At 44.3% G+C, this 22,982-nt stretch overlaps 2 protein-coding genes and 1 long non-coding RNA gene across 7 annotated transcripts in view; 2 read left to right on the forward strand and 1 right to left on the reverse strand.

Annotated features, from left to right (window-relative positions):
* Positions 1–343, forward strand: part of PCCA (propionyl-CoA carboxylase subunit alpha) — a 356,645-nt gene extending 356,302 nt beyond the window's left edge. The window contains exon 24 of the mRNA XM_019754213.2: positions 1–343. Coding sequence (XP_019609772.1) covers positions 1–69 — 69 coding nt within the window. The 3' untranslated portion in view covers positions 70–343.
* GGACT (gamma-glutamylamine cyclotransferase) overlaps positions 1–22,982 on the reverse strand; it is a 60,683-nt gene that overhangs the window by 10,265 nt on the left and 27,436 nt on the right. For 3 of the 4 annotated variants that reach the window (XM_019754210.2, XM_019754208.2, XM_019754209.2), the window contains one exon: positions 222–2,510. The exons of the other annotated variant lie outside the window; for it this stretch is intronic. In XM_019754210.2, coding sequence (XP_019609769.1) covers positions 2,026–2,496 — 471 coding nt within the window. In that variant the 5' untranslated portion in view covers positions 2,497–2,510 and the 3' untranslated portion in view covers positions 222–2,025. Of the gene's footprint in view, positions 1–221; positions 2,511–22,982 lie in introns of those variants that run through there. 4 annotated transcript variants of the gene reach the window in all.
* Positions 2,510–22,982, forward strand: part of LOC109459607 (uncharacterized) — a 27,104-nt gene continuing 6,631 nt past the window's right edge. The window contains exons 1-4 of one of the 2 annotated variants that reach the window (XR_012495485.1): positions 2,510–3,139; positions 4,973–5,184; positions 14,009–15,441; positions 22,555–22,833. This is a non-coding gene — a long non-coding RNA (uncharacterized LOC109459607). Of the gene's footprint in view, positions 5,185–14,008; positions 15,442–22,554; positions 22,834–22,982 lie in introns of both variants that reach the window. The other variant, XR_012495484.1, reaches the window with a different exon arrangement.

Below are 22,982 nucleotides of genomic sequence, written 5' to 3' on the forward strand. Positions count from 1 at the left end.
GTGAAATCGGTGCACTGTAAAGCTGGGGACACAGTTGGAGAAGGAGACCTGCTCGTGGAACTGCAGTGAAGTATTTATAGCCTTTCAGTCATCACCCAATTTAATTAGCCATTCGTATTATTATTCTTTCACACTCAATTGATTCAAGCATTTTGCAGGAACACCCCTGTGCAGCAGATTTTACATGGTCATATTTATTCCACATATAGTCAAAACCAACATTCTGCCAAAAAAACCAATGGAAATTTTTATTGATATAAATAATTGTACATATGATTTGTACTTCTGCTGTGAGATTTCCTAGTGTCAAAATTAAATCAATAAAACTGAGTATTTGTCTAAATATTAGTTTGCCCTTTTTTTGAATGAAGACAATGTACACAAGAGGCTACAGGCTGTGCCAGTAGACTTTAAATACTAGCATTTCATTGTGATCCTTTTAAAAATTCATCTAAATCCCAGGTTTTGCCTTCAGTTTCATTAAACTAGCATTTGCCACCTTATAATCTGATTACCTACTTCATCCCGATTGAGGACCTAACTATTGTTTGTGGTTATTTGTAACTTCTTAAGCCCGGTGGGCACTGGTGATGATTCTGGAACTCCCCCGTGGGGCTCTGATGGGTGAGTGCTGGATCTGCCTGTCCCTGGGGCATCACCATACGGACTCCTGACTCACACGGCCCCCGCTTCCCCATCCCACAGGCTCTGCTCGGGCGCCTTCGGCCCAACTGCAGTGGGTGGGGTTGCCATGAGCTCATCAGCTGATACCCATCCTGGCCTTTTCGTGTTTCTGGGAAGCAAATTCCGAATTAAGAAAAAAGGGCTAAAAATAATGCTCATGTTGTTTGTGCCAGATGCAGCTAGCGCTCATAGTCTACCATTAAGGTGAAGAGTAAGTGAGCTCTCCCAACGGAGGACGGGGTTGCAGAGGCTCAGCAGCTGCGTTTGCACTGGTTCTGAAACCCTGGAATCCATTTCCTACGTGCTGGTGAGTAAGCGGGCAGACTCGTGCGCTGACTGGAACCTGTGCTGGCGGATCGGACGGAGGTGGGCAGTGACGAGCACCTCGGCCGTGCTGAAATTATTGTAAGTGCTGTGTGTATTTGGAAGCTGAGCTTTCTGTCAGGCCTGAAGAACAAATTACTAATATGTTGGTTCTTCTCCGAAAGGCCCACCCCCAAATGCCGCTCCTGTGGGGGGCGCAGGCACGGTGCCTGTTGGGCTCTGGGCTTGTGAGTTTCCATCTGAAACCAGCAAGTGGGTGCTTGTTATTTTGCTAGATTAGAATGAAAAGAACCTTCTACCAAATTAAGCAGGCCCAAAAAAAGGAGCAAAGCTAGCACCAACACTTTTATATTTGATTTCCTAAAACATCTAGTTTAATTTTAAATGATCATCTTTAATAATCTCTTCTTTAATAAGTTTGATATGAAAAGTGTGAAGAATGATGTTATTTATATCCCAACACTACTCTAAAATACAGCATTTGTCTTGAGGTTTTGAAAATCACACTGAGCCATCCCAGATCAGCTTAAAACATTTTTTCCTTGGTGCTACAGGTCAGAATCAATACAGAAGGGCTGCTCAAATCTAGCTGCAACACAAAGTCTTTACATTCACTTTAAAGGTTACCTTCAGATTAAAGCAAAGCAAAAAGAAAACCAGAAAGAAAAATATGATAACATAAGAGTTCCTGAAATGTCATTTAGGGGAATTAAAAATCCTAAATTTTTCTTATCCAGTACATTCACGCCCACGATGCTCTTTAAGCAGCGAACAATAAAGCAGTATCGGATAGACAGATTTCAGGGCACAATCTTCTTATCAGTATGTCAAAATAATTTGGGAAATCGGCGGCCACTACAAAAGAGATGATTTTTTTCCCCACAGACTGAGTTTTACAAACAATTGTTTCAAAGGGCATTACTACGTTTTTGTATTCAGTGAGTGCAGACCAAGCTGAGGTAATCTCATAATCATCAGGGCGCTATCTGTCCTCTGGCTGGTGAGCATTCCTCCCCTTTATCTGTTTTCCCGTGGATTATAGCGAAGCCCGTGCTGCCCCAAAGAGTCGTAATTGTGGTGGTACGGGAGGTGGACCCACTCCGGCGGGTAGGTGGCCGTGCTGTACACGAAGCACTGCAGCGTCCTGTCAGCAGCTGGAGGCCCCTGGGGGGCGCTGCGCGCGCCTTCCCACTCAAGGACCTCAACCCTCACCCAGGTGCGCTGGTACATGGTGGGGCAGTCTTCGAACTCATCGAGGAAGCGCAGCATCCGCTCGTCCACAGTGTAGATCTCGCCCACCACACAGTGGCCCTGCCCTGGGAGGTTCAGCAGATGTGGAATGTTGTGTTCTCCGGCGATCACCAGCGGGTAAGGCTCCACCGTGTGGCCCTGGCCCTGGAAGGTCGCGCAGCCATTAGTATTGTCCAGCAGGACCTTGTGGTTGGGCTGGCCTCGCTTCAGGGTCCCGTACACAAACACGTGGGCCATGCGGGCCAGAGACACTGCAAAAGAGAAAGGAAGCCGACTGGTGGGTATTACACGCCGCAGAGCAACGGAGAGAGCTTTCGCTCTCCAGGGGGGTGGGCAACCTTGTCTGGGAAGGGCCAGATAGTAAAGGTTTCAGGTTTGCTTGCAAGCCGCTGCTCCCAGCCCCCAGCACAACCCTGACCGTTGTGTGGTGGGCTCTGAGGTTCCAGGAAACACCACCTACCCTTTATAGTTACTTTTCCGAGAAAAGGCATTCATTTTGAGAACATACGTACTTGCCATTTGAGACAGCCTGTCTTGGGATCAAATCCTGCACAACTGCTGTTTTTTTAGAGCAGTTAGTTTTCAATCTTTTTAAAAGGACTTTAAATATTACACAATACTTACTATAGAAAAAATAGAAATAATAAGCAAATATAAATAATGTATTGTGTGTGTGTAGCCCAAATAGTCACCTGTAATGGGCTACAAGAACCTAATTCAGGTTTCAGTTCTAAATTTACATTCTAGTCTTGGCAGTATGACCCAGCCAAGTTTTAACAATTCCACCTTTCGGTGTTCCTTTTTCAAGGTCCTAGAGGGTAATGATGCTTCCTTATGACTCACTGTGACTCATCACAGTGACCTTGGCTCCAGTATGAAGGTAAACATTTATTGCTTGCCTGGGTCTGGGCCATAGATTGTTATGTAATCGACAAAAGTGATTTGTGTAAAAGTGACTCAAACAGAAATGGAAATGAAAGTCGAACAGGGGTGGGCCCTGTTCAAAGCCTGGCATTTCACTGCCCTACTTGCCCGATGCTGTGTAATGACGGCAGGCTTCTTCAAGATAGGCGTTGGAAACGAGACACCCTGTGCAGGAAAACAAAAGATGTGTCCATCTGCTAGCAGCAACCAGAAGAAACACCTAGAGGATGACACCCCCTGGACACCAATCACATGGCCAGTGGCCCTTGAAGAAGTCACACTTAATTCACAGGTCTTTCACTTTCTTCTCAGCAAACAAAGGCTGGTCTGGGGGTCTCAGCCTTGCCCCACCTCCTCAGGGCATCTGGGGAGGGTGAGTGGTCCCAACAGACCAACACATCTGACCACTTGTGCCCATCTCTTCCTCTCCACTGCCTTGGTCTCCATCACCAGCATGTGGAATGTTTGAGCATTCCATGGGTTTCAGGCTAATTGCACTTGAAGAGCTTGGCCCTGGGAAAAACACAAGGCTGGCCGGGCACATGCAGTCTGAGCATCTGACAACACTGAGACTCCTTGAGCTGGGCAGGGATGGGATGGGAACTCATTAGAGTTGTGGGACTTGAAGGGGAGGCACGCCTCATGTATGAAAGTCAAGGTGTCAATCAAGAAGAGCCCAGAATTGGAGGAGAGAGGAGGAAGAAGCGGGAGCTTTGGAGCTGCCGGTGGCAGAACTGCTGCTGGGGGATCAGAAGGAGGGCGCTGCGTGCCTGGGAGGATGCAGAGACCTGAGCGAAAAGACAGACAGGTCAGGAGAGAACCTGGGGCCTGCCCACAGAGAGTAACAAGGGCAGTGCGACTGTTTACAGAGGTGGGCTGGGGAGAGATGCAGAAAAATGAGCGCCAAGACGACAATGGTGGATTTGGATCAGACTGTGCGGCAGCCCTGGAGACCAGACATTTGGAAAGAGCTGTCCCCAACTTCTGTCTCCCACACTTGCATCCTGTCTTCTAGAACGATCTATCAACAACTCCAGGTTGTACCCAGGATCTGCAGTTTCTCACCCCCTTGTCTATCACCCTCACCCAAGGGCTGTCCCCCAGTCCCCTAATGCGGCTGCTCTGTTTCCTCGAGCCTCTTCCCATCGCAGCCCCCAGAGGGTCCTGGTCAATCTCGGCTGCAAACTCCATGCCTCCCTTTTGGTGCCAGCTGGCCCGTCGCCTCATCTCCCTCCTGCACCCTTGGAGGAACCCTGCGGACGCCTGCCCACCCCAGGGCCTTTGCAGTCACTGTTCCTCCCTCACCCGGCTCCTGCCCCTTTACAGAGCGGCTGGCCTGAAGCAGCACCCTCCCAGTCCCTCGGTCCTTTTACGTCGCCCCGATTTACTCTCTTGACGGTAGGTGTTCCCAGATCACTGCTTGCTTTGTTCGCTACCAGAATGTGAAGAGCTGGAAGAGAACTGGAAACCATCTCGTCCTATGGGGCCAAGTCTCCGGCTGGCGAGGACAGAGGCTGCACAGGGGGGCAAAGCCAGTCAAACGAGACCCGCGCCCATCACTGGTGTCCTACCGTTTCCCCTCTTTGGTTAAGTTTTAACATTTTCCATAATGTAAAAGGCAAATAACTTTACAAGAAAAAAGAAATTTCCTACCCTTTCCCACTCCCTTGTGGTAACACTTTTAAGCCTTTTAACGGTTGCATTTGGTATTGATGTCCATACTGTTGGTTACTTCACTGCTTACTTCTTGATGTTTTAAATTATGTCTCCCCTTTGTACCCCAACGCAGGTGAGCATAGTGGTTTACAGCACAGACTTCAGAACCAACTCACCTGCGTTGAAATCCCGGCTCTACCAGTTTTTAACTGTGACTTGAGGCAAACCACTTGAGCTCTCTGTGCCTCGGCTTTCTCAACTGTAAAAGGAATAATGGCTCCCTGCCTGGGAGGACTGTTGTGGTAGCCGCATGAGTTAACACACACGGACACGCCTGCACATCCGGTAAGCCTGCATTCCATGTTCGCGGGGTTACTGATGCTAGAGAAGCTCTATACCCACGCCCCAAACACATGCGTACTCGTTCTGCCCCACATTCCTGCAACAGACTCACATCCCAATTTTGGTCAAATCCATATTCAGCATTAGAACTATGTAAACACTGTTCTCAGATAAGGCACATAGTGTACTATGATTAATTTCCTTTCTTGGACAACTTTTGTTTTTCTTGGAAAAACGGCTTCAGCTTTTTTTTTCTGCTCTTTGCTCAAGTTTCTCTGACAGTAACCCAGCCTCACATTCTCTGAAAGCACTGTAAGAATCCTTTCAGCCTCGACCACCCATTGGTTCCCATTTCCCTACAGCCTTGGCTCCCAGAGCCCATCCTGCTCCAGCCTGGGCCACGGTACCGCTGCCATTCGGCACGTCCCTCCATGCCATTGGGCTGCCCTGGGCTGTCCCTGGGTCCCATGGCCCCTACTTGGTTGACTCCCTTATTTTACTGAGGCTTGGTTTCCCACCCTCGATTAACACTGTGGCTGGGTAGAGAATTCTATAAATGATTTCCTTCAGAACTTTAAAAAGGCATCAATTCTTTGTCTTCTAATTCCCCAAGTTCTTGCTGAAAAGTCCAGTTCCACTGGGGTCCATAGTCCTTCATACAGGACTCAAGCTTTTCTCTCTGAAGGCTCTTAACGTCTTCCTTTCTCCCTTGAATTCTGAGGTTCTATAATGATGGGTTTTTTTTCATTCACTGTGTCAGAAATTTCCATCTGAAAACTCATTATCTTGGATCGTGGGGAATTTTCTTCACTCTCCTTCCTTCTTGTTCTCTTTCTGGGATCTCCAGTACTCAGATGTCACATATCCTGGATTAACCTTCCAATTTCTCTTTATATTCTACTTTATCTTCCAATTCTTCAATTTTTGAATATTTTTGCCGTCATAGTTCCAAGATCTTTTTCTTGTTCTCCATTTTGTTACCATCCTGTTCTTTCACAGCATAATACCATCTCCTTAAAGTAGGGATGATATTATCATGTTTGTTTGTTTGTTTAAGTGTTCCTCTTTCCCTGCATTGACTCTATTTCTCCCAAATTCCTTTCTCTTTGTTTTGGGATGTGTTTCTTTAAAAGGTTTTCTTTAGAGGTGCCCGTCATCCTTGCCTGGCCTTTCATACTGAAAAGGGAAATACCATATAGGAAATGCAAGCTCTGTGTGAGCCAGGGGAGCCTGATGGTTGGCAGACCTTGTGTGGGGGCTCTGAAGACAGGTTTTGAGGGGCCCCAGACAACAGAATTTGTAGATGTGTGGGCTTTCTCTTCATCCTAGTTTTCAGGGTGCCACCTCGCCCACCCGCACCCTGCTGGCCCTGCTGCTCCCACTGCCAAGCCTCTTGCTAAGCCTCTCAGGACAGGAACCCGCCTGTGCTCCCTGGGGTTCTGCTCCCTGGACAGACTGTCAGCCTCTCCTCCCTGCCCCTGCTGTTTCCACACACCCATGGCCCACGAGTCTGGAGCTTCTCTGGCATTCCGGGCACCTGTCAGCTCGTTTCTCACTGGCTTCTGACCACATAGGGATGTGGGCTTCTGGTTTCTCCAGGCTGCTAAGTGAGTTACCACTCATATCTGTTTTCTAGCTTCCAAAATTTTGTTGCCCTCTCCCCTCTTTTGTCTTTCTGGGTCAGTGGAGTGTCATTTAAGGCATTAGCAGGGATAGAAGCCTGTTCCTCCCTGGCTGCTCCCTGGGGAGCCCTCCACTGCACCACCAGCACTTCCATTGCACCAAGTCTAGCCCCCGCCTGACGCCATGCACAGGTGTCACAGTGTGACTGACTCCATTCCTTATGCTGTACCTGACATCCCATGACTGTTTGTATAACTGACAATTTGTACATCTTAATCCTTTCCCCTTTAACATTTCTTGTAATATTGGTTTAGTGGTGATGAATTCCTTTAGCTTTATCTTGCCTGGGAGACTCTTTATTTCTCCTTTAATTCTAAATGAGAACCTTGCTGGGTAATGTTGGTGGCAGGTCTTTGTCGACCCTCTGCTTCATCTGATCTACTGTTGATCCCCTCTAATGTAGTCTTTATTTCAGTTATTGTGTTCTTTACTTCTGACTGGTTCTTTTTCTTTTAATGGTTTCTATCTCTTTGGTGAGATTCTGAGATCACCGAGTATCCTTATTACCAGGGTTTTGAACTCTGTATCCGGTAGATTGCTTGTGTCCATTTTGTTTAGTTATTTTTATGGAGTTTGTCCTGTCCTTTCATGTGGGACATGTTTGTCTCTTCATTTTGGCTGACTCCCTGTGCTTGTTATTAAGTGGATCTGCTATGTCTCCCAGTCTTGGTAAAGTGGCCTTATGTAGTAGGTGCCCCATGAGGCCCAGTGGCCCAGTCTCCCTGGCACCTGACCCAGGTACACCAGCTGTGTCCTTTATGTGGGTTGTATGTGCCCTCCTGTTGTAGTTGAGCCTGATTGTTGTTGGCACATCAGTAGGAGGGACTGACCCTCAATGCTGACTGGCTGTGAGGACTGGGTGACGACAGTGGAGGAGCTGTGGTGCAGGGGCTGACCCCACAGAGCGGGACTCACTTTAGCGGAGTTCTGGTGCCTGCCCAGTCTGCTCTCCAGGTGTGTCGTCTGTGGAGGCGGTTGGGTAGTGCTCTGGTGTGGTCTGAAGCTGGCCACCGGATGTGTTGATTCTGTAACTTCTTGGGAGGGGCTCTGGTGCCGGCCAAGGTTAGCCACCATTTTTGCCTGGCGTGGGGCCACCTGGTGGGAGCTACTAAGTGACGTGCAGTTGGCTGCCACCTGTGCTGGACTTGGGAGAGCTTATGCTGTGAACTGAGGTCGACTGTCACTAGTGCTGGGCGTGGGATCCTTGGGGGCAAGTCCGCGCCTTAATCATACTTAACACTTCAGTAGTGCTAAGTACATTCACATTGTGGTGCAACCGTCACCACCATCCATCTCCACGGCTCTTTTCATCTTGCAAAACTGAAAATGTTCCCAATAAACAGTAATTTCCCATTTCCCCCTCCACCAGGCAACCGATGCTACTTTCTGTTTCTGAGTTGAACTACTTAGTGAGGTAGTGAAATCACATACGTCAAATTATCCAACATTTGTCTTTTTGTGGCTGAATTATTTCACTTAGCATAATGGATATCCAGTTTTCCAATTGCTGAAAAGACTGTCTTTTTCCCCATTCTCCCATTGGTCTTGGCACCTTAGTTAAAAATCATTTGGCCACATATACAAGAGCTTATTTCTGGGCTATTGTCTTCCATTGGTCTGTATACCAGCGGTGCCAAAAAAATGTGTATACGTGACTTGTACTCATCTTTTGTTATTGGCATATACTGAGTATTACAATTTTAATAGTTTTTTCCTGTCTTACAATGTGTGTACACGTTCTTGGCGCCCTCTGTATATGGCTTTATGTCAATACCACACTGTTGTGACTTCAAAACTTACTGCAAAACTACAGAGACCTCCAACTTTATTGTTAGTTTTCAAGATTTCTTTGCTTATTTGCAGTCCCTTGAAATTCCATATGAATTTCAGGGTAGATTTTTTTCTATCTCTGCAAAAGAAAAATGTAGTTGGGACTTTTGATAAGAATTGCATTAAAGCTGTAGATTGCTTTGGGTAGTATTGACATCTTAACAATATTTAAGTTTTCCAATCCATGAATATAAGATGTGCTTACATTTATTTAATTTCTTTTAACAATATTTTGTAGTTCTGAGTGTAAGAATCTTTCACCTACTTGGTTAAGTATTTTCCTAAATATGTTATGCTTTTCAGATTATTCATTGTTAATGTATAGACATGCAACTCATTTTTGTGCACTGATTTTGTATCCTGCAATTTTGCTGAATTCATTTATTAGTTCTAACACTTTTCTTATGGAAATGTTAGGGTTTCTACATATAAGATCATGTAAACAGAGATAATTTACTTCATCCTTTCCAATTTGGATGTCTTTTATTATTTTTTCTTGCCTGATTTTTCCAGATATGACTTCTAGTAATATGTTGACGAAAAGTGGTTAAAAGAAAGAAATTCTGTTTTGTTCCTGATCATAGAAGAAAAGGTTTGTCTCTCACCATTGGGTATGATGCTAGCTGTGGGCTCTTTCCTTATGTTGAGGTTTTCCTTCTATCCTATCCTTTTTACCATGAAATGGTGTTGCATCTTGTCATGTTTTTTCTGACTCAATTGTGATCGATGACTGTGTGGTTCCCCATCCCTACCTCATCCCCTTCATTCTGTTAATGCAGTGTTTTAACATTGATTTGCCTACATTGAACCATCCTTGCATTCCAGGAATAAATACCTCTTAGTCATGATACAATCTTTGTAATGTGTTGTGAAATTCTGTTTGCTAGTATTTGTTTAGGATTTTTGCATCAATCTTCATCAGGGACATGAATCTGTAGTTTTCTTATACTGTCTTTGTCAGGGTAATGCTGGCCTCAGTGAATGAGTTTGGAAGTGTCTCCTTCTCTTCAATTTTTTGAAAGTATGTGATGATTTGGGAAGAATGGTGTTGATTCTCTTTACATGTTTGGTAGAATTCACCAGTGAAGCCATCTGGTGGGTTTTCCTTCATTGAGAGGCTTTTGATTACTGAGTCAATCTCCTTACTAGTTATAAGTCTGTTCAGATTTTCTATTTCATCATGATTCAGTCTTGGTAGTTTGTGTGTTTCTATGAATTTATCCATTTCATCTAAGTTATCCGATTTGTTGGCATTCAATTGTTCATAGTATTCTCATATCCTTTTTATTTCTGTAAAATGGGTTATAATCCCCCTTCTTTCATTTCTGATTTTAGTTATTTATATCTTTTCTGTACTTTTCTTAGTTAATGTAGTTAAAATCTGTTGATTTTGTTGACCTTTTCAAAGAACCAAGTCTTGCTTTCATTGATTTTTCTCTACTCATCTCTGCTCTACTTTCTATTATTTCCTTCCTCTGCTAACTTTGGGTTTAGTCTTTTATTTTCATTTTTGAGTCCCGTATCTCTGTATATACTCTGGTTCCGCCAATTTCCAAGGGCTGCCGTGAGGGTCACAACCAACAGAACATGTGTAAAGTCTATTACAGTGGCCAGATCCTCTCAGAACCGAAGCCAACGCTACCTCAGAACATGCCTGTGATTCATTCAGGCCAGAGCATATCAGTGCCTCCTGACGCACCCCAGCCCTGGGAGGACGGGTGGCATTGCCACTGCAGAAGGAGTAGCTAACCTTCTGAGTCTCATACATTAGTATGTCTCCACCCTGTCCTCTTCTGCCATGTAGTTTCTTCTATGGCACTGGGTTATGGCCAGAGTCTTGGATAAAATGCAAGAGATTGGTTTAATAAATAATGGATACAAATAGCTGTAGGTGACCAACTTCAGCTTTTCTGGTGCAAACTGAAGAGTACACTTAGGAGTGCCTCCAGGTCTGCCTTAATGTGAAGCAGATGCTCCCAGGTAGGCATGTTCTAGGACCTTATGTTCCGGCCAGCCCTCAGCATTCTAGAGATGGACACAATGCATGGTAAGTGTAAAATGCACTGTGCACACCAATGGCCTGAACCAAATTCCCATCTCCACCACTTACTTAGCCACTGTGGGTCTTTGGGCAAGTATTTAAACTCTCTGAGCTTCTATTCCTGCTATGTAAAACTGGGTTCATCCTGTCTCCCTAAGAGCTACTCTCTATTGACTGCGGACTGTGTGCCAGGCCTTAGCACCTGATGAGGATTAATTCCTCCTTCACCTTGACCCTGTTCCCTAAGTTCTCTACCCTAACTGAAAATATCTGCTAGTTTACATTCTTCTCAATGAAGCTCCTTAAAAAAGAATGCATAATCAATGGGAGAGAGAAGCAAACCATTGGTTGTGGCCTTAATGATTTTTCAGAGCCAAGAATACCTGGGAAGCTGATATTACATAGAAATGATCATGATTAGGCCATAAGATGTTAATTCCAAGTCTGTGGAAAATCAATTCAGTAACTTTCTTCTGCAGAAGAAGATAGTTTCCATAAAAGACAAGCCAACAAAAAATTAAATTTCTTTTCTAGGAAATAATGTAGACTGCCACAATGACCAAATTATAATCTTCTATGTTTTATCTATTGAATTGTATCCTTTATACTATTTGCTTGAGAATAGTACTTATGTAATATAAAAAGAAAATTAATATTCTGCATTTCTGGCTCCTTTCACAAGAAAAACATCATTACTTTTCTGATTGTATTTTGAACAACAAACACAGATCCTTCAGGAAGAAACTCATCCCTGTGGGGCTTGAGAAAGGATCAGAGTTAAGCACTGAAACAAGCAATTAATTCCCATTAGAGGATTAAGGCACTCATGTTCACTTTGAATCAGAAAAACGAATTGTGAATAAAATCATGTACAACCAAGAGGTTACTTGTCAAAGTTAATAAATTAGAGAACTGAAGGGCAAACTGGAATGTACAGAAGTTGAGCAGCCACATGAAGCCCCGGCAAGAAAAGTGGTAGGGTTTTGTATTCAGGAGATAAGATTCACCCTCCTCAAGATGCCTTAGAAGCACGGTGTGTCGGGGGGCGGGGTGATGGCTTCTGCCATATGGTGCTGTTCTTCCTCTAATAGACACAGCCTATGGAAAGAGGTCCTGTTATGTCACCATCACCCATGCATGAATTCCTTATACCATGTTTCCCCAAAAACAAGACCGGTCTTATATTAATTTTTGTTGCAAAAGACACATTAGGGCTTATGTTCAGGGGATGTCATCCTAAAAAATCATGCTAGGGCTGATTTTCTGGTTAGGTCTTATTTTCGGGGAAACATGGTAGTATCTTACCATTAATATACAGACTCAATGAATGAGACATGTGAGTTGTTAATTCAATCGGATGAATTTTAGTTTGGGGTTTTTGAGCCAATTCTAAATGAACTCAAGCAACATCTGTAAACAACCTGTAAAGAACTGAGTGGGAGGGTCACTGCTGTGGGCAGCACCTCCCCTACTTGGGAATCACAAAGCTGACCCTTGTCGCAAACCCAACTGCTCAGGAATAATGTGGACAGCCAGGGGTCAGCACGGAGGTGGAACAAGCTCGGATAGTCTCAGAAAGTTTTACTTCAGCAAAATTTGGCTATTTAACATTGTCAATATTTAAGAAAACAAAAACACTCATGGAAATGTCCATCTGGCCTGGCACTGCTGGAAATGCCTCTGTCACTTATTCAGCAGTTTTCTTTCTTGAAACACAGTCCATCTATAGTTTCATATTTCATCACTTAAGCAGAAATTGAAAGTGATTACGAGTCCTTTGCATAATTATTAGACTTTTTTCCTGCTTGATTTTTTTTCTTAGCCACCTGGTGGTAAGAGTGTAAAAGGCAGGATTTAATTAAGAGTTTATTATGCTAGTCTACAAATGAGAACTACCGCACATGCCTAAACCACATTTAGGAAGATACACACACCAGGTGAACCAAACAAGAAAAACACTAAAATTTAACTCTTCTTAAACTAATCTACAAAAGGATTTAAATGGACACGAGCTTCTAACATGAAAACAACCTTTAAAAAAAGGTGTCTCCCTAAAATATTCATTCCGTATCTATTAAAATTTAATGATACAAAGAAATGTTAGCAAAATCTGTATGCCATCATTTCAAACTGTTTTCTCTGAGTGGTAAAACATCAAGCTACTAACAATGCTTAATGCCTGTTGTCAAGATTGCATTAGAAAAGACAGGTGAAATGACTGGATTTGGGTCACACGAAATTAAGGCCTCTCAGGGGCCAGCTCTGCCACTCCCCACTGGCTAGACAATGGACTGTTTCAGAACCAGAAATAACCTGCCCTGAAGAGCTGCCGGGGAAGCGTCCTCTTAGTGTCTTTCCATTTGCTGCATGAATTAGCTTTCATTGTTCAACACCTTCTGTCAAAGTCGGCTCCAGCAGAACCGTGGCCCCACCAAAGTCATGAAGGGCCCCCTGTCACAAGTGAGGACCAGTTTCAGTGAAGCCAAGTGCTCTCCTAGTCCCTGCGTGGCCACCAGCAGCCTTTCGCAGCCGTTACTCAAATTTTAGTGAAAAGCACATGTGATGCTGTGCGTGGCTGCTCTAAAGAGGATTTTTCTTATTTTATAGAAACCTTCTCACATCTCAGTCAAGTAGCCACTTCTCTCCCTTTCTATTGTAACATTATTTTCCCTTGAGAAAATGCCTGAGTGTCCGATATAGTTACACATTAATTCTTCAGAAGTTTCTTAGAACTGTAGGAAACAGGTGAAAAAACAAAGTGCCTTGAACTTTAAACTGGAGCTTGGCCTGCGAGTATGAAGTGCTTTAAGGTCATGTCACTCGCCCCTCAGAGCGGCTGGCGGGCGGCGGGCCAGGCAGGGCTCGGCCGCATCCTGTGGCCGCTTTGATGCCTTCATTCTCTTGCTTGCTAGTTTCTTTATAGCAACGACAAGGGCTTCCTGCCCAGCCAACCCCACTGCATACCCCGGAAACGTTTATGCCAAAATACCTTTCTTACGTTAACCCAGTAGCTCGGGTGAGATGGCGGCGCCTTTGAAATCACATGTCAGGTCCCCACTGGAAGTCACTCCCTCACACTCGGAACCTTCCCGGGACCCTGCAAACACACAGGGGCTGCACGGTCCCTGATGCCACACTGGGTCTTCTGAATGCTGCTCAGCAACCATTCCGTGGGCTTTTACTCTTTGGCCCTGCCAAAAATATTTGAAAAGAAAATACTTCTAACGTCACCCCACTTTAATGATGATTGTGTTGCCATCTTTCAAAATACAGTGACCAACAAAAGAGACATGACCATCCCCCCACGCCCTCTCTGCAAGTCTGGAAACGAACAGCAGGAAAATCCCCAAACACTGAGTCAGGGAAAGGGCTCTTTGGAAACGAGAGAATGGTGAACTGGCCAGGCCTGCCTGGGCCATGGCCCCCAAAAATACCAGGCACAGCTGGGAGCGGAGGTGCTGCCAGCCCCCCACAGCTCCCAGCAGGAGGCACAGAAAGCTCAGGAGAGGCCTGGAACCGCCAGCCAGAGCAGAAGGCGGTGGAGACAGTACTCGGCGCTCACCAGCAGGTCTGACAGCCAGAGAGAGGTGCCAAGAGTTATCACAAAGAGCCCACCTGGCTTGCGGGTGTGGCTTCAGGAGCACAGGCTCCACCTGCTGGCCCACCTGTGGCTCGGGGCAATGTGAATAAGGCTGGCTACCGCGATTCAGAGCATTTACTGTGTGCCCCACGCCAGTGCTTCACTTACATTGTCAAGTTAACACTCAGCACAAAGAGAGCTCATTCCCTAGCTTCTTCCCATTTTACAGATGGGGAAACTGAGACAGATGAAGTGACTTCCACAGATGACCCAGTTAAAGGCAGCAGAGCAGATGTGTCTGCCTGCACACCTCCTTCCTGCCCTACAAAGGCTCCCCCCAACTCTGGCAGGTGGGTGCTCCTCTCACTGCCTCCTGCCCCAAAACTACGGAACAGGAACAACTTCCGGCCACCAGAGGGCCCCAGGCAGTTGGTGGCTTGGTCCACTGCCCCACTCCAGGTCGCATTTACATCCTCATCTGTGAAGCACCCATTGGCATTTACTGAGCACACACCAGTGCAGTCGGCCTGGGGAATCAGCACTCAAAAGCAGCCACCGTCCTGGAATTCTTAATAATTTTCTCTGAACTTGTGTAAGTGAAGTCTGATGGGCACAAGAGCATACTCATGAGCAGAGGAGATCGGCACAGCCGTACCGGCATAGCGGTCTCCATGCCCCAGGAGCATGGGATCCTGGGAGGCCCGAAGGGTGAGATTCAGCGAGACAAGGAGGGGGACAGGTAATTGTTACATCTGTGACTGGGTCAGCCGGGAGAGGCCACCCTTTCCACTCCAACCAGGCCTGGGGAAGACGGGCCTCTCCAGCTGTCATCTCCCACCCCGGGCCTGGCTGCACTGGCTGCTGACTGAGCAGAGACTTCCATAGTTGGCTACTAAAAAATGCAGCAAATGATTTGCCTTCTGGAATATTTTTGCAAGCCTGCTGGAGGAGTGTGCAACTTCTTACTCGCTTGCTGGAAGTTGCTCAAAATACATTTATTCTGCCTGGAGCAAGCCAAGACCCCGCATCAAGTCTGAACCTGCAGTCCATTCTGCAGGGCACGGGAAGGGTCCTCTGGTCTGGCTGAAGGCAGGTAACTCCCACTCTACTTGGATGCCCCCAAAAGGTAATTATTTTTTATTTTTTTATTTTTTTTGGTGAGAACTCAGGCACTAAGTAATGGAGGGAAAGAGAATGACGATCCATTAGTGTATTATTTAAAGGGTTTGTTTTACAGAAACATTTTAAGACTACATTAACTTAAAATGGTTTCTAATTGACTATTTAGCTTTCTTAGATGAGAAATGGGGAGTTTGGGAACACAACTTAAATTTAAGTTATAAGCAGCACAGAAGAAGAATTACAAAATAGTACACAAAGCCATTCCCTTCTAGTGGTTTGCTAACAAAATACATGTCCTAGAAAGGAGAAAGCATTACCTGTTTAAACAACTCTTAGATAACTATTTTTTTTAAGTCAGACCTTACCCCAAAGTGACAAATAAAACAGTTACAAATGCAGGTAAGCCTCTGGCTAGACCTGGGCCCATGGCTTCTGCATCTAACAATTTCAGCTGTGGAGGAACAAGCCTCCCAGAAGGAGCACTGGACCAAGGCCATGGGATCGGAGGTGACAGACAAACACTGCTGCCTTCAAAGGGGCTACCTTCAGAGGGCAAGGCAAGGCCACAGCCCAGGTGGGAGATGCAGGTGTGCTGGACTCAGCTCCCCTGACACCCAGGATCCACAGGAGAGCCAACCAGGGGCCTCCCCAGGTGACTCCGGACAGAATGAATTAATTAGTCAGTGAGAAGACTCTGGAAGATAACTACCAAATACCACTGCTAGACGTCAAACTCAAAAGCTCCGGAATACCGCCTCCACTACAAAAGGAACCCCAGCACTGCTCCGAAACTACCAGGTGGCCCCACCTGATGGTCTGTCTGATGCTCTTAACCCAGCTCCCTTGCCAGCCCACGGCCCAGTAAAACAAAATCGGGGATAATCCAAACTCCATTTCCAGGGGGCTCTCGCATTCAGGACTCAATTCTTTTGGTAAAAATAACAGATTTACCTTCAAAATTACCTTTTGCCAAGAATATTAAAAAACACGTTTAAATTTTCAAAAAGAGGTTGGCTATCTGGAGGTAGTCAGGCTGGAGGAATGCACATCTAGAAAAGTTAACCGCCTGCATTAGTGCAACAAAAGCATCACCCCTGCACACACACACACACACACACACACACACACACCTCTATTTTTAAATTTTTTTTAAATGAAGACTTTTAAAAAATAAAACACAGAACTCAAAATTAAGCCTGATGAGTGTTTTGACTACCTGTCCCCACAGCATTCAAATCCTTTCAGTGCTTTTCTAATTACTCCCCAAGTAAAATTCAATTAAAATAGCTGAGAGTTAGGTAAAAACTGAATAACAAGAAGGGGAGTAGGGGAGGAAATTAAGGGCATGTTTCTGAACATGCCTTTAAGTACTTTACATAAAGTGGCTCCATTTACTCACATTCCTATGGGTCCTGAACTCACAGCTGAACACTGCTGACAGCAATCAGAATTCTTTGAGTCCAAAACCTCTAGAAAAATATGTTGTGTTGGGGTGACGGGGCTTCGAAAGGAACTGGATGCACGGAACTAACTGAATCCAATCCTTGTATACACTACCGCCCCCCCACCCCAATCCCACTTTCAAAGCTACATTGTGGCTGGGAGCTGCTGACAGAAGCCCGGGGTTCTTTCTTAGGGTTCTCTAGTGTTTTGGGGTGCATCCCAAGGCCCTAAATATTACCAAAAAGCACAATTTGGTCTATACTTGGCTCTTTAAAAGCACTCAAAAGCCAACACATGGTCCACTCCTGGCAGAACAAAATCCGTTAAAATGTTAAAAATCCCCTTGTAATGCTTTGTGGTTATCAGAGAACAGATGCTGTTATATTCAGTTTAAACACTTTTTCAAACTTATTTCAAAAACAACAGAGCAGCTTTGTTTTTCATTATGGAACATTTTTTAAGTTTACAGTGTTCTTTCAGTCATGATCAAGAGCTGGTATTAACTGTTAGTATCACAGGAACTCCCCCAGAAGAGGAAAAAGCAATTCTCCCCCTACCCCAGAAGGTCATGCTTCACAAACCACCCAGTACCTAAGGTTTAATAAAGTCCTAACTGAAACCCCTTTAAAGCTCTGTAACTCTTTACTGGTCCTTTGAATGCCCGCCCCCCCCCCCCCCCCAAGGACCAGAGCCCCCGGGCTCTGCTGTGCAGTGTAAACCTGGTGCGGACCCCACCAAGCCACACTCGCCCAGAGATGACCCTTCAAAATTCATGCAAACTCAGCATTCTTTTAATATAATGATTTCAATTATTTCTCAGTTAAGGGATTTATCTGACCCCATCTTGGAATAAAGAGTTCTCCAGCGAGCTGGTCCGTCTCACAGAGGGGGGCAAGACCAACACAGCCCAGGTGGACTACACCTCCTCCCCAGACATTAGCACCCAAGAAGGAAAGGAGGGGTTTCCCAGACTCCCTGTGGGTGTGAGAGCAGCTCTGTGGCTGTGAGAGCAGCTCTGTGGCTGCCCTGCTGGGCTCTTTCCTCCTGCCTGCTCTCCCTCTGGACTGCAGAGCTTACCCCTTCTCCAGCACCGGGGGAGCTGAGAATACAACCCAGCCCCACCCAGAGCTTTCAAGAAGACACATATAGAGACCCGTGGAAACTGGCTTGAGCCTAGTTCATTCATTTGACCTATTTCACCAAGAAAGAGAAAGACAACTCATTGTAGGAGGCTTTCAGTGCAGAGGATATCTGGGAAACGATATGTTCTTCCAATCTTCCAGCAGCCCTGCAAAGCAGGTGTTATTGTCCCATTTCACACATGGGAAACGGAGGCTCAAAGGAGTTAATTTAACTAAAACAGCACAGCTATTAAAAATGACATAGCCTGGATTTAAAGTTAAAGCTTAAACCGAAACCCATGCACCTTCCCCCAACGCACATTGCAGTCAACAAGGAGAAAAACACAGCAAGTTCTTGGTGTAGAAAATACTGAAGCTCTCACTGGTTTTCGTAGCAAATTACCAGTGTGCAATGTGAAATTACTGTTGCTATTCCCTGCCTGTCACGCCTGTGGGAGGGGCTGGGTTTTATGGCCTTCTCTTTTCAACTCTCACAAGCAAAGCCAGATTTAAAGTTTTTGTAAAGCAAAAAGCAATCCACCAGTCACCAAGTTTCTGTTACTATCATCTGCCAAGTGTTCAGTACTTTCAGGCTAGTTGAAAGGTCATTCATTCATTCACACATTCAGTATTTTTTTGAGCATCTCCGATGGACCAGGTATGCTAAGTGCCAAGGACATGAAGAGACACAAAACAACAGTCCTTGTTCTTAAGGAGCTGCTACAGTGTAACTGGAGACAGCTACATGACGAGATGCTTGTAACACTGTGGGGGGGCCAATGAGCCATGCATGGGGAAGCAGGGCGCCCTATGTCCTGAAGGAGAGCACTACCTGAGCAGCAGGGTCTTTGAGAAGAAACAGGAAATAGGCGGGCACAAGTCAGGGGACGGTGAGGGGAGAAGAGGGCGGTCTGAGCAAAGGAGACAGCCTGGGCATGCCTGGGAGCCCCAGCACGGCGCGGGAGACTGGGGGAAGGGCAAATGAGGGAGGCGGGGCTCAGGCCACCAGGGACTCTGGATTTCAGCTCTGTGTGCTGGGGCTTAAGGGGTGGGTATGAAGTAAGGCTGAGAAGTGACACGGTAAGATCTGTGTTTCTAAAAATGACCTAGTGCAACCTCAGTGAAGACCTTTCGACAGCATCCCTGAAAGCTGAGCCCGCGTATATATACTCCAGGCAGATGCGCCACAGAAGCGTGAACACAGGTTCACCAAAAAGACATGTATAAGAATATTTCCATCAGCACCACATGCAATAGCCGCAAACTAGATCCTACCCAAATGTCCATCAACAGTAAAATGGGCTAATAAACTGTGGTATCTACACCGTGGAAAACTCTATAGCAAGGAGAACGAATGGACACACTACAGGTAACACCACAGATGAATCTCACAGGCAATGCTGAGTGAAAGAAGTCAGACAAAAACAGCACATATTATATGATTGTATTTGTATGAAAGTAAATAACAGCCAAACTAATCTCTGCTGCTGGATGTCAGGATGTGGGTGCCCCTGGGAGGAAAGCAACGGCTGGAAAGGACGTGATGGCACCTAATCTACGTGCTGGTTACATGGATGTGTTCCTATTATGAAAATCCATCACACTGTATGATTTCTACACTTTTCTGATATATCTTATACTTTCATAAAATATACATTAAATTTTTAAAAATATATATCATAACAGAGTAGAGAACACCTTTGGGAGAACAAGGCTTACAAACATGGAAACCACCATGAACAAGAGAAAAACACAAAATTAAGTGCTACATATAATTCAGTGAAATTCAGAGGTGAGGGAGAACAAAGCTTCATAAAAGTGGCCTGGCCTGAGCTGGACAGAGAAGCAGGATAGTCCCCTGGCTTTGAGATGGGAAGTGGCCAACCCTCTGTGATGCCCTCACCGAGCGCTGCCAAGGGCACGAGCGCTAAGGCACATTCCCCAGGGCTACAGAAGGCTCCAAGTCATAACACAGTCATTCTCAGACTGAAGACCCTTCTATTGAAGAAAGAGTTAAATGATGCCAAATGGAAGCAAAGAGAGAAACTCAGAATGTGGGGCATTCTGTGGGAGAAATTATTCTTTTTAAAGTGATGGTTATTTCCCTTAGATTAAGAGCTCTAAGACCAACCGCCCCGGGTAATATAAAGACCTTGTTTGGATTCTGATTTGAACATATCAACTGTAAAATGACATTTCCGAGACAATCAGGAAAATCTTATAGGTATATCTAGATAAAAGATGATATCACAGAATCATGGTTAAATTTTGGGGGGGCATGGATAATAGCATTATAATTCTATAAGAAAATACTCTTATTTTTTAGAGATGCTTATGGGAGTATCTAGGGTTCATGAAATATGTCAGAAAATTTTAAATACTTCAATAAATCAAAAAGATTAATGAGGCATGTGTGACAAAACCTTGATAGTTATTGAATCTGGGTGATAGATAGATGGGAATCATTGAACTATTCTCTCTACTTGTTAGATCCTGCCACCCCTACCAAAAATGGTAACAAGAGACAAAGGTCATTAAATAATAATAAAGGGTTCAATTTATCAAGAAGATATAATAATTGTAAATATATATGCATCCAACCTCGGAGCACATAAATGTATTAAGCAAATGCTAACAGATCTGAGTGGGGAAACACAACAATATGATAATTCCTGGTGACTTCAATACCCCATTCTCATCAATGGATACATCATGAAGACAGAAAATCAATAAGGAAACATTGGACTTGAACCATACTTTAGACCAAATGAACCTAACAGCCATATATAGAACATTCCAACCAATAGCAGGAGAAAACATATTCCTCTCAAGTGTACATGGAGCTTTCTTCAGGACAGATTGTATGTTAGGTCACAAAAAAAGTCTTAGCAAATTTAAGAAGACTGAAATGATACCAAGTGACTATTCTGACCACAATTGTATGAAACTAGAAATCAATGACGAGGAAAGCTGGGAAATTTATAAATATGTGGGAATTAAACAACACACTCCTGAATAACCAATTAACCAAAGAAGAAATCAAAATAGAAATTTAAAAAAAATCTCCAAACGAGTGAAATGGAAATGCAACATACCAAAACTTAGGGGATAGTGGAAAAGCAGTTTTCAGGGAGAAGTTTATAGCAATGAATGCCTATATTAAGATAAAATAAAGACCTCAAATAAATAACTAATTCTATACCTCAAGCAACTAGAAAAAGAACAATTTAAGCCTAAAGTCAGCAGAAGGAAGGATACAACAAAGATTTGGCCATAAATAGAAACCAGAGAAAAACAGGAAAGATCAACAAAACTAAGAGGTGGTTTTTGAGAAGGCAAAATTGACCAAACCTTTAGCTTGACTAAGAAAAAAAGAGAGAAGGCTCAAGCAGATAAAATCAGAGATGAAAGAGGAGATATTACAACTGATACCACAGAAATACACAGGATCATAAGAAACTACTGTGAATAATTATATGCCAACAAATTGGATAACCTAGAAGAAATAGATATGTCTCTAGAAACATACAATTCACCAAGACAGAATCAGGAAATTGAAAATATGAACAGATCAATAATGAATAAGGAGATTGAATCAGTAATCAAAAACCTCCCAACAAAGTCCAGGACCATATGGTTTCACTGATGATTTTTACCAAACATTTAAAGAAGAATTAATGCCAATCCTTTGCAAACTCATCCAAAAAATCAAAGAGGCAGGAACCCTCCCAAACTCTTTTTACAAGGCCAGCATGACCCTGATACAAAAGCCAGAAAGCAACACAACAAACAAACTACAGACCAGTATCTCTGATGAATACAGATGCAAAAATTCTCAACAAATATTAGCAAACCCAATTCAACAGCACATTAAAAGGATCATACACCATAAGCAAGTGGGATTTTTCCCTGGGATGCAAGAATGGTTCAATATACAGAAACCTAGAAGTGTGCTACACCACTCTTCTCCAACATGGAAGTCCTGGCCAGACCAATCAGGCAAGATAAATAAAAGGCATCCATATTGGAAAGGAAGAAGTAAAACTATCTTTGTTTGCAGACTATATGGCTTATATACAGATAATCCTAAAGATTCCTCCAAAAAACTGTTAGAACTAATCAACGAATTCAGTTAAGTTGCAGTACATAAAAATCAACACACAGAAATCAGCTGCATTTGTATACAATAATGACAAAATATCTGAAAAAGAAATTAAGAAAATAATCCCATTCACAAAAGAGCCAAAAACAATAAAATACTTAGGAATAAAAATGAAGGAGGTGAAAGATCTGTACATTTAAAACTACAAGATTTTGATGAACGAAACTGAAGACACAAATGGAAGGATATCCCATGTTCATGTATCAGAAGAATTAGTCATGTTAAATGTCCACACTACCTAACGATCCTCCCTGTTACGGACTCACATCCCTGCCATCATCACTTGATCCCATTAGATGGTTATAGCTCACCTAGGGAGCGCGAGGGGGGGGGGGGGCGCCTGTTACAGACATTTCCATTGTTTTCTCATAATCTATCTTTGTTTTCCTAGCCTCCTGCCCACTTGTGTGTGTGTTCCTGGCACAGTGGGATTATTCTCTAAGGAATCCGGACATGTGATCTAGTAAGCCTGCTGTACGTGTGGGAGAAGCTTTCATACCGGGAATGTCTCCACCAATCCAGGCTGCTCCCTTCCCCCATCTCCCCGGAACGGCGGGGCGTCATCTCATCAGCACACGCTCCACCCCAGACCACCCCACCATCACGCACTGTCTGACCGACCTATTCCCTAGAAACACCTTTTCTGCCTGACTTTTGACTGAACTCATAGGTAAGCTCTTGGCTATAGTCACCTATGTCTCATTAAACGTGAATATTCCTGGGACATTTTAACCTCTCAGTTTCAGTATTTCAAATTATATTTCTCTTATTAACTCACCATTAATTATCTAAACTGCCTTGAACTCTGTTTTATATTAC

Source organism: Rhinolophus sinicus, linkage group LG04 (assembly GCF_036562045.2).
Source record: "Rhinolophus sinicus isolate RSC01 linkage group LG04, ASM3656204v1, whole genome shotgun sequence".
NCBI classification, from domain to species: Eukaryota; Metazoa; Chordata; class Mammalia; order Chiroptera; family Rhinolophidae; genus Rhinolophus; species Rhinolophus sinicus.